This window comes from Peromyscus leucopus, chromosome 3 (assembly GCF_004664715.2).
Source record: "Peromyscus leucopus breed LL Stock chromosome 3, UCI_PerLeu_2.1, whole genome shotgun sequence".
In the NCBI taxonomy this organism is placed as follows: Eukaryota; Metazoa; Chordata; class Mammalia; order Rodentia; family Cricetidae; genus Peromyscus; species Peromyscus leucopus.
In genome coordinates, this window is record NC_051065.1 from 89,470,347 (window position 1) to 89,493,750 (window position 23,404).

The 23,404-nt window shown below is 46.4% G+C and overlaps 1 protein-coding gene across 1 annotated transcript in view; it reads right to left on the reverse strand.

Moving 5' to 3' along the window:
- Dnah6 (dynein axonemal heavy chain 6) overlaps positions 1-23,404 on the reverse strand; it is a 211,279-nt gene that overhangs the window by 12,870 nt on the left and 175,005 nt on the right. Inside the window, 7 exon segments of the mRNA XM_028855187.2 lie at positions 2,277-2,406; positions 7,561-7,682; positions 8,659-8,778; positions 10,463-10,601; positions 18,045-18,191; positions 19,225-19,313; positions 21,445-21,605. Of these exon segments, the coding sequence (XP_028711020.1) occupies positions 2,277-2,406; positions 7,561-7,682; positions 8,659-8,778; positions 10,463-10,601; positions 18,045-18,191; positions 19,225-19,313; positions 21,445-21,605 (908 nt within the window).

A 23,404-nucleotide genomic window follows, 5' to 3' on the forward strand; every position in this document is an offset into this window, starting at 1 on the left:
TAGAAGCAGTCATAAAATAATAAGGCTTAAATGAATGGAAATCAGGGAAAACGTGTCTGTCTGAGAGAGAGAGAGAGAGAGAGAGAGAGAGAGAGAGAGAGAGGAGAGAGGAGAGGAGAGAGGGGAGAGAGAGAGAGAGAGGAGAGAGAGAGAGAGAGAGAGAGAGAGAGAGAGAGAGAATTAGTATTTCACTTCTGGTCAAGACAGTATTCATCTTCTGGGCTGGTTTGAACTTTGGCTTGGACACAGGTAGGTAGAGCACAAGAGTCACTGACTGGGATAGTGTGGGAGGAAGTCACGCACCCAAGCGAAGGGCAGCCTGCTCCCTTTCTGGGTAACCGTGGGGGAGGGGCTGAGAGGAAGCCAGTGAGACATAAGTCAGTGTGCCTGTGGAATCTGCAGGTCTGAGTGAGGGCCTCCTGTGAGTCAGTCTCCACAGTGGGTGTGGAGGCGTGGCAGGGAGGCCTAGGACAATACATCTGGGGTTGGGCAGATGGGTCGGTCAGTGGGTAACGGTGCCTGCTGCTGAACCTCCTAACTCGAGTTCAATACCCAGGCCACACCTAGTTAAAAGGAGAGAGCCGACTCCCACAAGTCGTCCTCTGACTTCACCAAGATACATTTGGCTTTGGCAGAATGAGAGGCAGAGCTCTGAATACCCTGGGACAAATGCCACCCACCAAAGGGATGGCTCAGTTGACAAGCAACGATCGCGAGGGCCAGGGACCCAGTGTCGTGTCCTCCTCATCCCTCGAACACGTGTGTAAGTCTGGGTCTTCCCTGTAGACCTCATTGCTTCCAGGACAGGAAGGGGTGGGAGTGGGAGACAGCGACTGAGAGAGACCTGCGTTTATCCCAAGTTACGAGCATCACTCAAGATTGGAGTCGAACTGGAGGGAGAATGATATGTCCTTCCTACCCCAGTCCTACAAAACGAGGTCCAGATGAGCCACATGGGCTAGGACGAAGGAAGGAACTGTGTTTTCCTTGAATGTCTGTGGCAAGGGTGAGCACATAAGGGGTCCTAAGATACACCATACACAGACTGGACTCCTTCTGAAGCATTCTCAGTTTGGCTGCTGGGGGACATCACTCAGCAGGGCGTGGGTCAGCCTGATCTCTCCGGACCTCAGAGCCGCGGTTATACGAGCCTTACTATCCCCCTAGAGGGAGGTATTTCAAGCCCCTAAGTTCTGTGGAGCTGATCGGACCTCCTGTTCTCAGTCTCAGCAGATGGCCTGCTTCTCATTTCACAGGAAAAGCATAAGCTCCATGAAGTGTGGAGAAACCTGCTTCCCATTTCAGAGTGTAAGTGAGAGCTTTATGAAGCATGGAGAGAAAAATCTCCTCAGCATCAACGGGGCTCTGGAGGAAATCGGCTGTGTCCACTGCCCCTCATCTCCGCATCATGTCTACTCTTCTCCTACATTATATTTATGTAGAAGAAGCTGCTCCCTAACTTAACTGACAGTGTTCTTCAACGTTAACACAACTCTCTGCCCAAGTGGACATTCTGTGTTTGGGGCCCGCCCTTTGTGTGGTGGGGAATGACAGGATTGTTCTTGGGTCACATGGCTCAGAGCTCCTTTTCACCCAGAGGCCTTTAGAGTATAGTCAGGACTCTGTCATGGTTCTTTTTCTCTACCTCAGTTTCCTTTCTCTTGTTATGACATCACTTCTGACCATGAACAGTTGATCTGGAGACGTAAATATACTGTCAGTCTCAGGGAAGTGGGAGAGTAGCTCTCTTGTGATCATTCAGGAAGGTTCCATAAATTACCAGCCAATAAAGGTTAAAGGAACGTGGCCATTTCTCCCGAATGAAGAAAATACTGAAGTGGATTCTAGGACAGGATTCTAATAAAGCTTTAAACCATGCTGGAAATGTCCCCATCTGTGCTGTCCAAGACACAAGCGTTTAAAATACTTAGTGCAACCGAGCACTCAATGTCAAATTTTAAGGGTGGCAAGCTGCCGCATGGGGCCAGCAGCTACTGGCTTGGACGCCACAGGTCCAGAGACCTTGGAACCAGAGCTCAGAGCAAAGCCTGGCTGAAGTCACATGGACTGTAAGCCAGGTGGCTCCTCATGGTCCTTGCAGGTGGGCTGCTGGGGTGCAGCAGATCTTTAGACATAAGCGGAGAACTCCACGTGAGGCGAGCTCCCCAGGGAGAGAAAATCCATGAAAAAAGTTAAGCCTCCGCAGCTGCTTACCATTTCTCTGGGTTTATTCCTAAGGCTCCTGTTATGGGTAGACGCCAGCAAGTGTTTATTACCTGGAACTCTGGTCTGGATGGAAGCAACGAGCTCCTGGACAATTTCATCATTGCTTTTCCCCTCGCCCCCCGAGGAGGACCTCGGCTGAACCTCCAGGATGGTGGTGATGAGGGTGTTGGTTTCTTTGTACTGCAGTGGCGGGAGGAGACAGAGCAGGGAAGGTGGAGTCAGAGGAAGGTTGTCACATGTGTCGTTTACATGTAGGGAGCAGGCAAGGTCTCAGAAACAAAGGTATTAATTCAGTTGTGGTTAGAGTACAATACGAGAGCTACTCTCTTAACCAAATTAATTTTTTTTTTTTACATTAAGAAAATTGTGTGTGCCTGTGCACATGTATACCATGACGCGTGAGTGAAGGTCAGAGGACAACTTGCAGGGGTCAGTTCTCTCCTTCCACCTGCGGGTCTTAGGGATTGAACTCATGGCATTAGGCTTGGTGGCAGCTGCCTTTATCCACTGAGTCCTCTCACCAGCTCTCAACTTTTGAGTGCACAGTACCATTGATTACATGCACAATGCTGTTCATCAGATCTCTAGATCTACTCATCCTTCCTGACTGAGACCTTACGTCCATTGATGAGAAAGGAAGGGAAAAGCTGCTTTACCATCAATAATTGTCTCATTGACTTTGCCCAGCATAAGCACAATCAGTGGCCTCGGCCTGCAGCTCTAGCTTGGGCTCTTCAAGCTTAGCAAAGCATTTCAGCTCCTTCTTTCCTGGCCTCTGTGGCCATGACACATAGTCTCCCGTGGAGCTCTGGACACAACATGGATGTGGGCATCCCTGAGTTTGGACTGGAAGCTCAGCAAGTTTCCACTTTAGCTGGCTTGGCTCAACTGTGTCTTTATGGCATCTTCCTTCCTTCCTTCCTTCCTTCCTTCCTTCCTTCCTTCCTTCCTTCCTTCCTTCCTTCCTTCTTCCTCTCCTCTCTCTCTCTTCTTCTCCTTCCTTCTTCTTCTCCTTCTTCCTTCTTCTCTCCTCCTCCTCTCTTCTTCTTCTTCTTCTTCTTCTTCTCTCTCTCTCTCTCTCTCTCTCTCTCTCTCTCTCTCTCTCTCTCTCTCTCTCTCTCTCTTCCTTCCCCCTTTCCAGTAGGGTGACAGACCCAGCAGCTGTGTGGACACAAGCCTGCCTCCTCCACTTCTGGTCCACTCGGTCCTTCAAAAGCAGACCATCCTCGCAGCAGCAAGCGGCTCTTCGGAGTGCTTGTCAGGCTCGACTCAACACCCCCAGCATCATTGTCTGAGCAGAATCTGATACGTGGGGCGGCAGCCGCAGCATCCAGTTGGTTGTCATTTGGCTTTTCTTCATAGCAACGGTAAGTCTGCTCTCAGAACAACTCACTTCTCGTCTTGTTCAGACTCAGTTTTAGAAAATGACATTTTGGCAGTGCCCTGAGGTGACAAAGTCAGGCTCAGACAGCAGAGAGGGGCTGCTGACACACACTCCGGACCTCAGATCTGCCGCTTCCTGCCTGTTCTGTCCTTTACTAGTTTCTAAGAAGCATTTATTTAAATATAACTTGCGATGTGTAGGAAGACTGTATAGCTTTTGTGTTCAGATCACATTCCTTAAAAGGGACTGAATTACCTAACCTAAGCAGAACATGCTATCTCATAATGACACTTTGATACAGAGATTTTCTCTAGCTAGAGGCAACTTGCAAACAGATGGAGGATCGATTTCAAATCTTCCTCCTTCCTGAAAGCAGGAGGTAAAAGCTCTCACTGACGGCCTTCTGCTGTCTGGAGGAAGGAAGCACTCTTCCACAGTGATCTGGTAGAAGAGAAACCTTGCTGTGGGAAGGGGTGCACGCCTTTAATCCCAGCACTCAGGAAGCAGAGGCAGGCGGATCTCTGTGAGTTCAAGGCCAGCCTGGTCTACAGAGCGAGATCCAGGACAGTCAGGGCTATGTAGAGAGACTGTCTCAAAAAAACCAAAACCAAAACCAAAAACTAAAACCAAACTACCAAACCAAACCAAAACCTCCAATAGTCTTCCTCAGGGAAGAGCATACTTCTACCTAATGCTCAGCCCTGAAAACACTTATCTGTAACATTATACAGACTGAACAGATTGCATTTATGTATTTAGGAACACACACATACACAACATACATGCACTGACACACACAAGCTAACAACAACAATTAAAGAAAAGCGACCTCGGATTTGAAAGAGATCAAGGGGATGGCACGTAAGAGGCTTAAAGGGAGGGAAAAGGAGAGGGAATTGATATTATTCTATTACAATCTCAAAGAACAACAATAGTAAAAAACGATACAAAAAATGCACATCTTGCTCTGACCACCCTGCATTCCTTTTTTTTTTTTTTTTTTTTTTTTTTTTTGGTGTTTTCAAGATAAGGTTTCTCTGTGTAGTTTTGGTGCATGTCTGGCTCTCGCTCTGTAGACCAGGCTGGCCTCGAACTCACAGAGATCCGCCTGGCTCTGCCTCCCGAGTGCTGGGATTAAGGTGTGCACCACCACCGCCTGGCCCGGTGCCTCTCTGCATTCTTATATCACTTCCCCCTGCTTCCTCCCTGTGTTTGACACGATCCAAGCGTCCTAGGTTTGCGCACTTCTTCAGAAAACTCCATTTCTCATTGGTGTTGCCATGCTGATGTTAAGTCTGTGAACTCTCATCCCTGGGAGGCTGTACCAGTAACACCAGTTCAGTTCCAGGGCTCAGTCGGGGCCTTGAGAGTGTGGACGTCCGTGGGGTCATAAACAGGTGCAATCTTGTCTCTTCTGCACATGTCCGGCGGTTTTCTTCTCCGGGACTCTTGGCTTTTCCTATGGCAGAGGAGTTTCCCCTACATGGTGGTTGGGGAGGGGGTGGGATCATCAGGGGAAAGACAGATAACTGCAGATATGACATCCCAGCCACCGATTCCAGAGGACCCTTCCCGAAACAGCATTTGCGTAGACCGGGCTGGACATCTGTGTACTTAGAGTGGCAGAGGGAGGGGTGGCCGCCTTTGCTTTAGCCTGGGTCACATGCCCACCTCTGTACATTTTATTATGGGTATGGGTGGTTTGCTATCGTGTTTGTGCACCACGTTCATGCATGTCTGTGGAGGCCAGCCGAGGGTACTGAGTCCCCTGGAGCTGGTTGTGAGCTGCCACGTGGGTGCTGGGAATTGAATCCAAGTCCCCAGTGCTCTTAACTGCTGAGCCATCTCTCCAACTTCCAGCTCATCAGAATCCTCTAGAGGGAAAAGCGGCCATTGCTCAAAGGAAGTGGCTGCAGTGTTGACCCGGAACTGTGCAAGGAAAGGCGAAGAGAAACACATCTGGGGCTCACTTCACATCTGCTCTCCCAGTCATTACACATCTGGGGCTCACATTTCACATCTGCTCTCCCAGTCATTTCACATCTGCTCTCCCAGTCATTACACATCTGGGGCTCACTTCACATCTGCTCTCCCAGTCATTACACATCTGGGGCTCATTCACATCTGCTCTCCCAGTCATTTCACATCTGCTCACATCTCTCTCCAGTCATTACACATCTCTCCCCATCACCCCCCCCACACATCTGCTCTCCAGTCATTTCACATCTGCTCTCCCAGTCATTACACATCTGGGGCTCATTACACATCTGCTCTCCCAGTCATTACACATCTGCTCTCCCAGTCATTACACATCTGCTCTCCCAGTCATTACACATCTGGGCTCATTACACATCTGCTCTCCCAGTCATTTCACATCTGCTCTCCCAGTCATTACACATCTGCTCTGCTAGTCATTCTGAAACCAATGGACAACACGAACGTCTCCATGGCTGGTTTACAATGGCGTGTGTGTGTGTGTGTGTGTGTGTGTGTGTGTGTGTGTGTATATGTGTGTGTGTGTGCGCGCGCGCGTGCGTTAGAGGTGAGGGGTGGGGTGGGCCAGTTTTATCCCACCTGAAGCTGTCCTCTGGAGGAGGCTGGGCCAGCCCTTCCATGCTGTCTTCCCTCCTCCGTCCGCCATTTAGGACATGGGTCAGAGGTCAGAGAGGAGCAATAGAAGGTTTAGCTCCAAGTAGACTCTCGAAAGCAGAGCAGTGGAAGACAGGACACATCATTTTACTGGCCCGCCAAACGAAGCGGCGTCATTATTGGCGAACATGAAATAAGTTTCAGAACACTGACCTCCTGTGTGCTCTCTGGAGATTCCGGTGTTGTTAGAGGTCTCGATATTGAGGTAGACTTCACCTTCTTTCTTTCAGTTTTTCCAGACAGGGTTTCTCTGTGTAACAGTCCTGGCTGTCCTGAACTTACTCTGTAGCCCAGGCTGGCCTCGAACTCAGAGATCCACCTGCCTCTGCCTCCCGAGTGCTGGGATTAAAGGAGTGTGCCACCACCGCCTGGCGACTTCCCCTTCTATCACATGTACAGGCAAAACTTAAGTTGAAAAAAAAAAAAGATGATCTCCCTGCCCTGCCCTCTTCAGGAGAATCTAACCCATGACCGTTAGAGATTTCTGGAATCCTCAGAGACACAGCTCTGTTCTTTACAGATGCCTGAGATGAGGCTGGGTCACACGAGTTCCTCACGTTGTGATGACTGCCAACCATAAAATTATTTTCGTTGCTCCTTCATCACTGTAGTTTTGTGACTGTTATGATTCATAATATAAATATCCGTGTTTTCTGATGGTCTTAGGTGACCCCCAGAGGGGTCGTGACCCAGGTTAGAGTCACTGCTTTGGAGCCAGTGCTGTGGTCTGGTACCTTGACTGCTTTGAGAGAGCAAGATTAATTATCTTCCTTGGATATTTTCCCAGGATCTGAACCAAGGGGCTGAGAAGAGACCCTTTGGGCCCTTAGAACTGTACTGTTCTAATCTAATCATGTATATCTGTAATCTTCATGTAACAGGAGCCAAATGTGGTCAGTGTGGTGGGAGAAGGGAACACACACACACACACACACACACACACACACACACACACACACACACACACACACATTAATCCAGAACTCTGTGTGTGTGTGTGTCTTAGGATTCTGTGAAGGCTGTGTCTAGTTACATTAAATTTCCTTGAGGCCTTGTTAGAGATTAGCATCTTCATCTTTTTGGAGTATGGAGCCAGAAGGATTCTGGCCACTGTGGGAATTGAGTCTCATTGAAGACTCTAAAGGCATTAGAATGAATTGAAACCACGGCTGAAAGAAAGGTTAGCCAGTCTCTAACTTTTTTGCTGAGGGCGTTGTAGCTCACAGGACTGTGAGGGCAGGACTAATGTCGAGTTTATCTACACAATATAACATGCTATTTTAAGCAGAAAGACGACACACCTGGAAAACGAGGTTGGCATTCTCATGCATTCCAAAAATTTCTGGATCATCAATCAAAGGCAGATCTTCAATGTAGTCCTTGAACTCTTGGAGACTGTCAGCCAAAGGGGAAAAATAGATGCCTGTCGGTAAAAAGCACAGACGATAAATGTGTATGAAATGGATCAGCACTGTCTGGCCTGGTTCTTATTTTAATTAAAAAATTATTTCTCTGTGTGTGTCTTCCCATGGGCGTGAACATGTAAGTTTGCCCATGGAGACCAGAAGGAGGGTATTGGGTTCCCTGAAGCTGGAGTGACAGGTGATTGTGAGCAAGCCAACAAGGGTGCTGTGAACAGAATTCATGTCCTCTCCAAGAACAGTTTGTGCCCTTAACCTTTAGCCACTGTGCTAGCCCTATAGTTACACTCATTTTTCTTGAGGCCTTGAGCATCAGAGATTAGCATCATGATCTTTTCAGAGTATGGAGCCCAGAAGGGTTCTGGACACTGTTGGAAGTGAGTCTCGTGAAGGATCCAAGTTTATGCTCATTTAGAAATTATCTTTACATGGATTTGATAAGTAGATTCTAATTTGGCAAATCAAAGGCTACATTTGCAAAATGTTGAAATAAAGCATCACTACCCTTTCCCTAATGATGCCAAGACATACAGTTGATTTGAAGCAGTGTCTAGGAACCCAACAATAGGAGCTTTTATGAGCTTGCACTGTAGTAATCAGATTTCTTCCTCTAAAGAACTGACACCCAAGGCCATTGATCTATTTACTGTCTAACCATAAATGAGTTACCTCCAATTCATACACCTTCATTACTCAGTATTTGATAATGGAAGGATTCTCTAATTATATTAAAAATGCATTATTCCATTGCTCTGAAAATGCATTTAGATATAATACAATCAAATTTAATACAAAGCAAATTCATAGTAGTTGCTATATAATATGCCGTATTGTGTTCTTGTTACCAAACCAGCTCCGGCAGTGTCAGACATGGGGATGGGATAAAAGTGTGAGGATGGACAGGACACCTTGTTGGAAAACTAAAAGGCGCTGTCCGAGGCTTCCAGGGAAGGGACTTTTTGCACGAAAGTCATTTACCTGATTCAGAGTATTTATAATCAGTAGTCAATGTTTCAGGAGAGAAAAATTTTTTCAAGACAGTTCGAAGGCATCTCTGATCCCAGGTGTCAGTCACTCTCCCGCCATAGGTGATTTCACCTGAAAGGGAGCTTGCATTTTAAAATACATTACTATTTTTTTTTTACATTAAGAAACATAACAAAATTTTATTTGGTTTATTTATATGCATATTTAGTTGGTATTGAAAGTAGTTGCTGTATTTCTCTAATAAGCCAATTTTTAAAAAAGCAGAAAAAAACCTAGCATGTATGCTCTGATTATTTTACTTTATTTTTTAAAAGCTGTATATGTATGTATGTGATCCTGTATGAGTTTAGAGCCCATAGAGGCCAGAAGATAGTGTCAGGGTCAATGGGGCTGGTGTTAGAGGCAGTCGTGAGCCAGTCAGTGCTGGGTCCTCTGCAAAGACCACTGAGCCATCTCTTCAGTCCCACAATTTTATTTTTTTCAAATAACAGAAACTAAAGCTATTGGGCTCTACTGAAGACTTTCTTCCCTTTTCCTTTGTTTCAGAATGTTCTTGAGTGGTGACCACCCCCCCCCCAACTGTCAGATTCTAAAGTGTACTCACTTTCCATGAAACACTGCTTTTGTTGAGCTCACTAAGAAAACAGACCTCACATTTATAGAAAGATCGTCGATCTGTACACACCTCATAAATTATTGCTATCAAGCCAGGAAGGAAAGATGGATCCAAAGTGAAAGAGAGAGTGTGTCTGTCAGAGATCAAGTCAGGGAGAATTCAAATTTATGGTTGCACTGTCTCTCTCTCCAGAGATGCACTACCCAGCATGCTTCAGTGTTGCTCAAAAACATGAGCAGGCAGGAACCACATGGAATGATTTTTAATGTTAATATAATGCCTTGGGGAAATTCTAGTTCCATTGGCACAATTCACTGTTTATTACTGTAGTGTTCTCGGAAGGATTTCATGTATGATATGACATTGCCAAGGTTGACGTAAGACTTTAACATACTGACTCATCTTAAATGTTTAAAGAAGTTCCTGGGGTGAAGGAGATGGCTGTCAGCAAAGTCTCTGTTGCATCAGCATGAGAAGCTGAGCCTGGATCCCTAGCATCTACATCAAAGCCTTGTGGCTTGTGTCTGTACTCCCAGAACTGGGGGTGAGGGCAGAGACAGGTGGGTCCTTGGAGTTCATTGGCCAGTCAGCCTAGCCAAATAATGAGCTCCAGGTTCATGAGAGACCCTGCCTCAAAGAGTGAGGTGGAAAGCTACCAGTGGTCACAGCCCCAAAGACAAATGGTTCTCCCTTTGCCTAGGGGGAGTGGGGGAGGGGAGGAGGGAGCTAGACATGATTAAGATACATTGGATATGTATATGAAATTTTCAAGGAATAAAAAAATTGGTTGAGTAGCACACTGAATGTTGGCCTCTAGATTTTACATGTACACACATGTACAACCATACACATGGGTAGTACATACCTCTCTCTCTCTCTGTCTCTCTCTCTCTCTCTCTCTCTCTCTCTCACACACACACACACACACACACACACAAATGATGTCTGTGTTATTGCTACATTATTGTATTATTATTGGGGAGAAATGTCTCCTCAATTTTCTATGTGTAAATATTCTCATGACCTGCTTATTGCTACTGTAAGTTCACAAAGGGGACATCAGCTGTCATTGCCAACATTAAACACTGGAGGAGGACACGGTCTTCGCAGGGGCCAGGCCGGTGTAAATCAATAGCTCTGTTCTGCAGCCAGATGCCCAGGCCCCATGCACACACTGACCGGTAATGTAAATGAGCGCGTCCCAGGGGATCTTCCCTTCGTGACAGTAGAGGTTGAGGTTGAGTAAGGCACATTCTCGGTCACTGTCGTTGAACTCGTAGCAGATATTCCAGCCTAGGGGGCCGAACTTCTTTCTCTCCTAGAATGGAAGAGGAAAACATTCTGAGATATGACTGATGGGGTTAATTTTGTGTAATGATGATGAAGTGAATTTTCAGTATTGAAAAAATAAAAGTTTTCATTAATGGTGGGCATCCCCGTATGGCAACTGGTTAAAGACATCTGGTTCAGCTTCAGTCAGGCTTTTACCAAACAGGCCAAAGACATCTTCATTCAGTGTTCCCATGTTTCTAAAAGAAAATCTGTCATGGGAGATTTGGCAGGTCTACCAAAAGAAACTTTGTTCTGCGTAAAATAAAATATTTCAAGCTAGGAAAAAACCCCCACCTCACCTAGAGTATGGCATAAAAATGCACTATAATTAAGAGAGAGAAAGAGAAATCGGTGGGGAGGGAGGGAGAGAGAGAATTCTTGTCCTGGTTTTATTTCCATCACTGTGATAAAATATTCGGACGAAAACAACCTAAGGGAGAAAGGTTACAGCCCATCACCATGGGAAGCCATGGCATTGGGAACTCCAGGTTACAGTCCATCACCATGGGAAGCCATGGCATTGGGAACTCCAGGTTACAGCCCATCACCACGGGGAAGCCATGGCATTGGGAACTCCAGGTTACAGCCCATCACCATGGGAAGCCATGGCATTGGGAACTCCAGGTTACAGTCCATCACTATGGGGAAGCCATGACAGCAGGAACTCCAGGTTACAACCCATCACCATAGGGAAGCCATGGCATTGGGAACTCCAGGTTACAGCCCATCACCATGGGGAAGCCATGGCATTGGGAACTCCAGGTTACAGCCCATCACCATGGGGAAGCCATGACAGCAGGAACTCCAGGTTACAGCCCATCACCATGGGAAGCCATGGCATTGGGAACTCCAGGTTACAGCCCATCACCATGGAAAGCCATGGCAGCAGGAACTCCAGTTTATAGCCCATCACCATGGGAAGCCATGGCATTGGGAACTCCAGGTTACAGCCCATCACCATGGGGAAGCCATGGCAGCAGGAACTCTAGGTTAGAGCCCATCACCATGGGGAAGCCATAGCATTGGGAACTCCAGGTTACAGTCCATCACCATGGGGAAGCCATGGCATTGGGAACTCCAGGTTACAGCCCATCACCATGGGGAAGCCATGGCATTGGGAACTCCAGGTTACAGCCCATCACCATGGGAAGTCATGGCATGGGAATCCAGTTACAGCCCATCACATGGAAGTCATGGCATTGGAACTCCAGGTTATAGCCCATCACCATGGGGAAGCCATGGCATTGGGAACTCCAGGTTACAGCCCATCACCATGGGGAAGCCATGGCACTGGGAACTCCAGGTTACAGCCCATCACCATGGGAAGCCAGGCATTGGGAACTCCAGGTTACAGCCCATCACCATGGGGAAGCCATGGCACTGGGAACTCCAGGTTACAGCCATCACCATGGGAAGCCATGGCATTGGAACTCTAGGTTACAGCCATCACCATGGGAAGCCATGGCAGCAGGAACTCCAGGTTACATTCCATCACCATGGGAAGCCATGGCAGCAGGAACTCTAGGTTACAGCCCATCACCATGGGAAGCCATGGCAGCAGGAACTCCAGTTACAGCCCATCACCATGGAAGCCATGGCATTGGGAACTCCAGGTTACAGCCCATCACCATGGGAAGCCATGGCATTGGGAACTCCAGGTTACAGCCCATCGCCATGGGAAGCTATCGAGGACTATGGGGTCCAGCCCCTCGATAGTCCCCTCCCAGGATCCGCGGAAGGCTCTATCAACCAGCAGAGAATCTTTAGGGTCGGTAAATCAGTCTACGCACTCAGAGTTCTTTGATCCATTCGCTTTAATTCCTCTGGCATAACATCCTTTATACACAGCTTCAGTTCTGTTCTCATGTCTAGCTCCTTTCTTGCCTGATTTCTCTCTATATTTATCTACTGTCCCCTCTATGTTCTATCTTAATTCCTTCATCTAGTTCTGTCCCTTCTAGGTTCTCATATATCTAGTTCTTTCCCCTATCAGCTCCTCTCCTGTCTCCTTCTCTCTCATCTGGCTCTTCCTCATCTTGTTCTTCCCCATCTGGCTCTTCCTCATCTTCCATCTCGTTCCTCTAGTCCTCTCTTTTAGCTCTTCAATCTAGTTCTTCCCCATCTCAGCTCGTTCCTCTCAAGTTCTTACCCATCTTGTTCTTCCATTCTCTTCTCTCTTCTCTGTCCTCTGCTTTACAGTTATATATCTCCCCAAAATCACAATCCTCCCCTCCACCCAGGACACTCAGCCTGAACTTCCTCAGGCAGTGATTGTCCACTATCAGGATCAAATGGAGGGTTGATAAGAATTACAAAGAAGGGCACTAGTAGTTAATTACCATTTGTGACCCAAAGGGGAAGTGACTAATGAATCAACTAAAGGCTAAATATGGGTAATGTCTAAGAAGAGGGTCTTACGTGCACAACTATAACCTTAAATGTGTTTGGTAAAGGATGTTAAAAATCTATAAGTTGCTAGGTCAATGGGAGAAAATAAAACTGTCTTCTTTTTTCCTGTGGCTCCTATCTGTCCAAGCTGTCTGCCGTTTTTCTGCAGGGTGGGGGAAAGTGTGCTCAGTCTCTAGGCAACCTGTGTACAGCTAGATGCCTCTGGTGATACAGGGAGGCTTGAACTGGGAGTTCTGGCTGAGCATAGCTGTTAGCACAGAAGTTTATCTAAATATTCCTAGAAGTGGTTAGGTAAGTAGTTAGAGGTCTATAAAGTTAGTAAGGCTGTAAGAAAGAAGGGCCTAAGCTAAATTGTGTAAAACTATTACTTAGTGTCCACCTGGCCTAGGCGGCGTCCTCTTGTGAATTTACTGTAAGTCAGGAGACTTGTACGTGGGCTGCTATCACTTGTTAGTCCTTGGAAGTTGGGCGCCCCCCTGGGTGGTGTCTCCTTGTGGAATTTAAGTCAGGAGACTTTCAGGTGGGTTGTTATCATTGTTAGTCCTTGGCAGTTGGGCGTCCACCTGGGTGGTGTATCCTGTAGTCCTTGAAAGTGGCCAAGGGAGATATCTGATTCCAGAGAAAGCCTTTCCCTGAGGCTGTTCTCCAAATTACCTGGAATGTGTATGTCCAGAGAGTGCTCAGTCTACACTGTTAGTCCTTCTTAGGGAAAAGTCAATTGGGAAAGCTATGAAGGCACACATGATTTTCATAACAGAATACAGCTGATATATAACAAGCCAAGTAACACCAAAAACTCCTTGGGATTTGGCTTCCTCTGGAGGAATTCCCTGATCCCTCCAGGTAGTGACTTTGCCATAACCAGCTGAGTTCTTATGATATATTTCTGCGGCCCGCAGCAGGAAGCCATGGCATTGGGAACTCCAGGTTACAGCCCATCACCATGGGGAAGCCATGGCATTGGGAACTCCAGGTTACAGCCCATCACCATGGGGAAGCCATGGCATTGGGAACTCCAGGTTACAGCCCATCACCATGGGGAAGCCATGGCACTGGGAACTCCAGGTTACAGCCCATCACCATGGGGAAGCCATGGCATTGGGAACTCTAGGTTACAGCCCATCACCATGGGAAGCCATGGCAGCAGGAACTCCAGGTTACATTCCATCACCATGGGAAGCCATGGCAGCAGGAACTCTAGGTTACAGCCCATCACCATGGGAAGCCATGGCAGCAGGAACTCCAGTTACAGCCCATCACCATGGGAAGCCATGGCATTGGGAACTCCAGGTTACAGCCCATCACCATGGGAAGCCATGGCATTGGGAACTCCAGGTTACAGCCCATCGCCATGGGAAGCTATCGAGGACTATGGGGGTCCAGCCCCTCGATAGTCCCCTCCCAGGATCCGCGGAAGGCTCTATCAACCAGCAGAGAATCTTTAGGGTCGGTAAATCAGTCTACGCACTCAGAGTTCTTTGATCCATTCGCTTTAATTCCTCTGGCATAACATCCTTTATACACAGCTTCAGTTCTGTTCTCATGTCTAGCTCCTTTCTTGCCTGATTTCTCTCTATATTTATCTACTGTCCCCTCTATGTTCTATCTTAATTCCTTCATCTAGTTCTGTCCCTTCTAGGTTCTCATATATCTAGTTCTTTCCCCTATCAGCTCCTCTCCTGTCTCCTTCTCTCTCATCTGGCTCTTCCTCATCTTGTTCTTCCCCATCTGGCTCTTCCTCATCTTCCATCTCGTTCCTCTAGTCCTCTCTTTTAGCTCTTCAATCTAGTTCTTCCCCATCTCAGCTCGTTCCTCTCAAGTTCTTACCCATCTTGTTCTTCCATTCTCTTCTCTTTTCTCTGTCCTCTGCTTTACAGTTATATATCTCCCCAAAATCACAATCCTCCCCTCCACCCAGGACACTCAGCCTGAACTTCCTCAGGCAGTGATTGTCCACTATCAGGATCAAATGGAGGGTTGATAAGAATTACAAAGAAGGGCACTAGTAGTTAATTACCATTTGTGACCCAAAGGGGAAGTGACTAATGAATCAACTAAAGGCTAAATATGGGTAATGTCTAAGAAGAGGGGTCTTACGTGCACAACTATAACCTTAAATGTGTTTGGTAAAGGATGTTAAAAATCTATAAGTTGCTAGGTCAATGGGAGAAAATAAAACTGTCTTCTTTTTTCCTGTGGCTCCTATCTGTCCAAGCTGTCTGCCGTTTTTCTGCAGGGTGGGGAAAGTGTGCTCAGTCTCTAGGCAACCTGTGTACAGCTAGATGCCTCTGGTGATACAGGGAGGCTTGAACTGGGAGTTCTGGCTGAGCATAGCTGTTAGCACAGAAGTTTATCTAAATATTCCTAGAAGTGGTTAGGTAAGTAGTTAGAGGTCTATAAAGTTAGTAAGGCTGTAAGAAAGAAGGGCCTAAGCTAAATTGTGTAAAACTATTACTTAGTGTCCACCTGGCCTAGGCGGCGTCCTCTTGTGAATTTACTGTAAGTCAGGAGACTTGTACGTGGGCTGCTATCACTTGTTAGTCCTTGGAAGTTGGGCGCCCCCCTGGGTGGTGTCTCCTTGTGGAATTTAAGTCAGGAGACTTTCAGGTGGGTTGTTATCATTGTTAGTCCTTGGCAGTTGGGCGTCCACCTGGGTGGTGTATCCTGTAGTCCTTGAAAGTGGCCAAGGGAGATATCTGATTCCAGAGAAAGCCTTTCCCTGAGGCTGTTCTCCAAATTACCTGGAATGTGTATGTCCAGAGAGTGCTCAGTCTACACTGTTAGTCCTTCTTAGGGAAAAGTCAATTGGGAAAGCTATGAAGGCACACATGATTTTCATAACAGAATACAGCTGATATATAACAAGCCAAGTAACACCAAAAACTCCTTGGGATTTGGCTTCCTCTGGAGGAATTCCCTGATCCCTCCAGGTAGTGACTTTGCCATAACCAGCTGAGTTCTTATGATATATTTCTGCGGCCCGCAGCAGGAAGCCATGGCATTGGGAACTCCAGGTTACAGCCCATCACCATGGGGAAGCCATGGCATTGGGAACTCCAGGTTACAGCCCATCACCATGGTGAAGCCATGGCATTGGGAACTCCAGGTTACAGCCCATCACCATGGGGAAGCCATGGCATTGGGAACTCCAGGTTACAGCCCATCACCATGGGAAGTCATGGCATTGGGAACTCCAGGTTATAGCCCATCACCATGGGGAAGCCATGGCAGCAGGAACTCCAGGTTATAGCCCATCACCATGTGGAAGCCATGACAGCAGGAACTCCAGGTTATAGCCCATCACCACGGGGAAGCCATGGCAACAGAAACTTGAAGCAAGTGGCCCCATCACACACACAGGCAAGAGCAGAGAGAATGCTCTGCTTCCTTAACTCTTACACAAGTCAAGGTTCAAGTCCGGGGCATGGTGCTACCTGCAGTGGGCTGGGTCTTCCCACACCAATTAATAATCAAGACAATCTCCCACAGACACCGCTGCAGGCCATGCTGATCTCGACAACTCTGCATTTGTTTCTGGGTTGTGTCAAGTTGCATTTAGAACTAACCATCACATCACCATCTCTGCTGTTTTAAGGAGTTTTTCTATGCCTCGTGGTCATACCATATCATGCTGGTTACCTGATGACTTCTCCATGGTGGCATCAATAACTGCAGACAACTAAAGTTGGTATACATAATCACAATCTCTGTGTCACCATAGTGAAATTCCCCCTTTAATATTCTACCACCCCCCTAACTTCTTAATTTTAAACTAAAGGTTGGCTCAGAAGTTGGTTCCATATTATCTCCTGTAGATCAAACTTCGACTAAATGTTATACAGTTCCATCTATGGAGTTTCTGATCTCTTCAGGCCATTTGTTTGTTTATTCCATGTCTTGCATCTTTACCCATCCCCTTTTCCCCAATGCCTCTTTCTCTGTATAGTCCACACAGTTGAGAACCAGGAAGCTAGTCTAATCAATAACACCTAGAGATAAGCAAAGAGTCAGAATTCAAGCACAGGGTCACAGGGTGTATAACGGACCAAGTAATGCATCTTGAACAGGTGGAAGGAAACTGGTGCTGCTTTGAAGGTTATCTTTCAGAGGGCTTAGGGTTTTAGTTAGAGGTAAGGAGGAGTCTCTTAAAGGTGGTGAACTCATCCTGAGGAGCAGGTAGGAGTGAACTACCACAAGGACAATATGTGAACCAAACTGAGTGTGGTGACATTCACCTGTTGTCCCAGCTTCTAGGAGGCTAAGGCAGGAGGGTGAAAAGTCAAGGGAAGTCTGGGCTGTGCGGTAGATTGTACAAAAGTAAAGACTGTGCCTTAAAACAACAACCAGCAAAAAATAAGGTGACCTTGAAGACTGGCAAAATATATGTGGGTGAGTAAAAGATAAAAATATTCTTGGAGTTTTTATTGTAGGTTATTGAGTGAAAGGGACTACTAGTTTTAGGACTAGATTCTGGAGGGGAAGCAGATTTGGGGTATGAGGCAGAGTTGAGCTGTTGAACTGGACCTCATGCATTCACCTGGGTGGTGGTATTCTCTAGGCAGATCAGGATAGAGGCAAGGGTTGTGGCTGTGGGAATGCTTAGGCAAGGAAGGGCACAGAGATTGGAGGCTGAGCTAAATAAACTTTGGTTCCAACACAGAGTGAGCCCTTAGAGTTTCAAAATGCCATTTTCAAGTTTTCACTTATTTCTGAACTATTTACATATTTCTAATATAGACCACTTCTTTATTGCTGTTAAAAAGCAGAATTGGAGTCTGGAGTGAGATGCCCAGTGGGTTAAGAGTGCTTGCTGCCCTTCCGGAGCATCCAAGTTTGGGCCCCAGCACCCATGCCAGGTGGCTCATGACTATTTCTAACTCCAGAACCAGAGGATCCAACACCGTCTTTTGGTTGGCCCAAGCACCCACACATATGTGCTATACACACACTCAGACACATACACATACACAAAAATAAATAGAAACAAGAAAATCTTTTAAAAAAGCAGAATGGGGTATACCTGAATAATTGCGTGGAAGAAACAAATGCCAAATATTAGCTGTCTCCATTTTCTTCCAAGTATATTCTCTTCGAAAAACGAAGGTGTCATTTCAGTAAAGGCTCTCCTGATATTTGCACGTAAGCCCTTTGGAGGTTCATTGGTTACCTGGATTTAGAGAACATATATGACAGAGGAGATGATTTTACAGGGTTGCATTATTTCTGGATAGCATGCATATACTGGAGCCACAGAGATAGGTAACTGATGCCAATGGGGCATTTTTGGAATGGTCAGGCCTACTTTGTGTCGTGTGTGTGTGTGTGTGTGTGTGTGTGTGTGTGTGTGTGTGTGTGGTTATGTGCACACCCATGTATGCTCAGGGAGGTTCTACTTACCATTCTCTATTTTATTTATTTGAGACATAGTCTCTCACTAACTCCTAGAGTGAGCGTGATAAGCCCCAGTAGTTTTCTTAACTCCACCCTCCATTATAGGTATGTATGTTATGCCTGGCTTTTTTATGAGTGCTGGGGATTTGAACTCAGCTCCTCATGCTTGCACAGCAAGTTCTATTACTCACTGAGTCATCTCCCCAGTACTGCTACGCTTTGTCTTGTTTATCCACAGACCATGGAGAACAGAGCCTAGTGGGGTCTTCAGAACTACCGTGTTGAACCACCATCACAAGGACCTCAGATGTTTCCATCTGGAGTCCTTCCCCTATTAAACATAAGACAGAAAGCCTAGTAATTCTCCATTGGGTCTGTGGTCATCTCAAAATACAGAACTATCCTGCATACTTTGTCCCACTATGTCCCATGACATGAGGGAATGGAGGCAAGAGGCGTCTCTTGTTTCTCATATGCAAAAATATTCCCTCATATTGGAAACTTAGTGCACTGAAACCCAGAAACTGGAGGCCTCCTGTCTGTCAAATGCAGAAACAGTCCCTTAGCTCTGGGAGGGGACCATCCTCATAACTCTATGCATGTAGCATTTTCTTGCAGAGGGGAGAGTCGGAAGAGTTGAATGGCTAGTAGACCAGGACACACAAAAATGAGCACCGTCTTGGGAAACCCCTTCCCTGCCTGCTCTTACAGTCCCTTATGTGGGTCTCTGCATGATCTGGGACCCCTGGAGCCCTGGGTGGATACTCAGGGACCAATTCTCTCACATTCTAGTTGTTTGCATGCATTACCTTGACAGAATTCTGGAGGACTGTCACAGGAAATGTGGAACTAGGCATGGAGCTTAGAAACAGCCGGAACGTCTCCTTAATTGTCTGATCTGTTTAAACAAGGACAAAACAGCAGGAAAGAAAACAGATAGCTTGTAGGAGTCCCTTTCTAGGGAAGGACAACAGTGCTGTGAAAGACTCAGTTCACACAGTTCAAGCATATCATAAACTGTACGCCTGGAAACTGGTATGGCTGTGGTGGCACACGTCTTTAATCCCAGCACTCGGGAGGCAGAGGCAGGCAGATCTATGTGAGTTCGAGGCCAGCCTGGGCTACAGAGCGAGTTCCAGGACAGGCTCCAAAGCTACACAGAGAAACCCTGTCTCAGAAAAAAAAAAGAAAGAAAAGAAATTAGACATCAATAAAGTACTTACCTTTATTTATTTAATATATGTTTTTACTGGTTCTTTGAGGATTTTTGATCATGCCATCTTCTCCCTGACTTCTCCCATATCCCTTCAGTACAACGTTGAGTCTTTTTTACACCTATCAAGTCCGATTTGTGCTGCTCAAATATTCTCCGATGTGTGGCCTTCCAGCGAAGCATGGACACCTTACCAGGGGCACATTCATCAGAAATCGACTCTCCCTCTCCCAGCAGCTATCAGTTGCCAATATAGCTCTTCAGCTGAGGGTGGTGTTGTTAGAATCTTAAATGATCTTATTAATAGAAAACCCTGAGCCAGATATTGGGGTAAAAGCTGAAAGATCAGAGAAGCAGAGCAAGCCACAGCCAACTTCCCCTTGCCAACTCCTCAGCCGACCCGGAAAGCCTCTGAGTCCTCACTGGAAAAGCCTCAGCCAAAAAGAGCCTTTAGTTCCTGTCTCCTTACGCCTTATATACTTTTCTCCACCCTGCCATATTACTTCCTGTCATTAAAGGCATGTGTGCTTCCCAAGCAAAGTGCTGGGATTAGAGGTGTGTCACCACTGCCTGACTCTGCTTCTCTCCTATACTGGATCAATCTCATGTAGCCCAGTGTGGCCTTGACCTCACAGAGATACATATGGATCTCTGCCTTTTGAGTGCTAAGATTAAAGGTGTGTGCCACCACTGCCTGACCTCTATGTCTAATCTAGTGTCTGGCTCTGTCCTCTGATCCTCAGGCAAGCTCTATTAGGGTACACAATAGATCACCACAGGGTGGGACCTCATGCCCACCTCCTGTCAGTCTTTTAAGGCTTCTTGAAGAGTTGGCAAAAAGAGGAAGGAGCCCTGCTGCCAGGAACTGCTTTTGTGCCGCTGACCCTGACCTGTAGTGAAGACCTTGTCGTTTCTCATTGGGTGTGAGACCATTTCGGCTCTGTTCATTTCCCATTTAAATGTATAGGGATGGCATTGGGGATAAGGGGCTTTCCAGGGAAGGTGACTTAGTGACCAAGGCAGCTGGGTACCCTGTAAAGAAGCACTGTTTCCTCAAGAGGCACAGTGAGCAAGTGAGACAAGAGTGATATAGCTCTTACCCTCTCTGAAAGCTTTCCATAATTGGCAAGGTCCCAGAGAAAGGGTCGTGGATACCCCAGGCATTTGGTGCTCTCCCTATGGCATCCTGGCTCTGATTTTTTAAGGTAACACAGACCAGGCTATCCTTGAACTCACAGAGATCCACTTGCCTCTGCCTCCAGAGTACTGAGATTAAAGGTGTGCGCCACCACACCTGGTCCTGTACTTTTCTCTATTTCTATTTTGTTTTATTTTAGGTAGCATGTCTTGTATGTAGTCCAGCTGGTCTTGAACTTGCCTTGTAGCCAAAGATGACCTCACACTCCTGATCTGGCTGCCTGTATGCCTCAAGTGTAGGGATTCAAGGAAAATGCCACAATGCTGAGGCTGCGCTTTTCATTGTATAGTGTAAGATTTAATGTCTTTTCTTGACCCAAGCCTGCTTTTCTGTTTCTTTTCATTCCACCCATAGGACACATTTCGAGTTCAGGTGGCTTCCCGCAGAACTCGAGGTGGACCAGACAGTTCGGTGTGCCATCCCCTTACTTGGAGTTCAAAGGCCTGCTTTTGAATCCTGATTGGGTGGAACTTTACCCAGTTTTCCCTATTGCTCAAATCTTTCTTCTCAATAGGAGAAAGCACGAGGTCTATAACGGAGATTTGTCATTAGACCGTCGGGACAAGAAAAGCTGTTTGAGGATGCTGTCATTACTCAGAAGCAATGTGCACAACTCACTTGGATCTGTGAAGGTTTTGATCAGCTCTTCCATTGCCAGCATCCAGGAAACGGCAAGATGGCAGTTCTGCAGAAACACCCAGTTTCCTGATTTCATTGCGTCCTTGATCATCTTCTCAGCAATGGGGCCTTGCCCCTGTCCCAGTGAGATTGACTGCACTCTGAGGGGAGCAACAGTGTGAGCCTTTCATGTGATTTTTAAGCAATATAGATATTTTAATTAATTTTAAAATTACATTTATCTACATTCTCTGCACTCGTGTGCGTGACACATATATGTACATGGGTACTTAGGTTCCATGGTATGCATATGGAAGTCACAGGACAATTACAGGAGATGGATCTCTCCTTCCACGGTGTGGGACCCAGGGACTGAACTTAGGTCATTAAGCTTGGCTGCAAATGTCATTGCTCAGTGAGTTTCAACTCACTGCGTCATTTAGGTTGGCCATGAACGGGAAGTTCTCCTCCTCCACCTCCTGAGTGTTAGCATGACAGGTGTGCACAAGGACACTCAGCTTGTCAATCTTTTAAATCTCCTGTTTATATTTCATTTAAGAAGTATTTCCATACTTCAGGTGGTATTCTCTACATTATCCTCTATTCATTGCTTTGCCTACCATGTTTATATCTACCAGTTATTAGGACTGAACCACATGCATGAAGTCCACTTTATGTGTATGGTCATCCCACTGACTCAGGACTACATAGAAACATGATCATTTTTTTTTCCTTCATTGCTCTGGAGTGTCACTTCATCGTAAATGTTTTCCCGAATTAGGTGGGTCTGTTTCTAATTTTTCTATTCTCTTCTAGCCATCTGTTTTTCTAGCTTTGACCAGGACCATAATGTCTAAATGACTCTTTCTAATAGCAATAGTAAGTCTTGACATGTGTTAAAACATATCATCTCATCTTGCTTAGCTTCAGTAATATTTCATTCCTTTTAACCATCATAAAGTGTGTGATTCAGTGTCTTCCAGTGTATTCACAGCGCTGAATGGCTGGTGAGTCACTGTTCATTTCAGAAAGATTTTCACACTCCCAAGGAAACCTCATACCCACTGTTAGAGTTCTTCAGAAAAACAGAACCAATAGAACACACACACACACACACACGCATGCACGCACACACGCACACACACACGCACGCACGCACGCACGCACGCACACACACACACACACACACACGTTCTGACTGCAGATACATTCTCATGACACACACAATTGTGTGTATATGTTCCTATGTAAGATATAGCGGGTATTGGCTCATGCGATCCTGGAGGCCAGGCCCACACACACACAGTCTTCCACCCATAAGCCGATCGTGCAGAAAGCTGGTCATTTCATTCGGTCCGAGCCCACAGACTATAAGACAGGGTGCCAGTGCCAAAGGAACATGTCTTCAGCCATCTGTCTGTGCCTTTCTCTGTTCCCTCCTGGGACTTCCATCCTTTGTCTTTCTGCTCTGCACAGTCTCAGCTGACCTGTGTTCACACCCACTGTGTCTGTTTCCTGCCTCCTCACACGTGTGTGCTGCCCCCTTCAATGCAGCCTCCGCTTCAGTATTGTGTTTCTCACCTCGATAATTTCTACCTGCTTTCTTCATGGAAATCCTGTGTATGATATTCTCCTTTGGGTGAGACATCTTTTGTGTTTTCCCTCAGTCCCTTGTCTGTGCTTTCTTTTAGCTGTTATGAATAAAATTAAAACAGTCCAAGTTTTTGTTATTCAAATATTGAATATTCTTATTTATATGTGGAAGATAAAGAGTTGATGTTTTTTGCTTTTTGTTTTTTTGAGACAGGGTTTCTCTGTGTAACAGCTGTGGCTGTCCTGAAACTCACAGAGCTCTACCTGCCTCTGCCTGTAGAGTGCTGGGATTAAAGGTGTGAGCCACTGCCACCTGGCTTAAAAGTTGATTTTAAAGACATATAGAATAGGATCATGGTTCAAACTG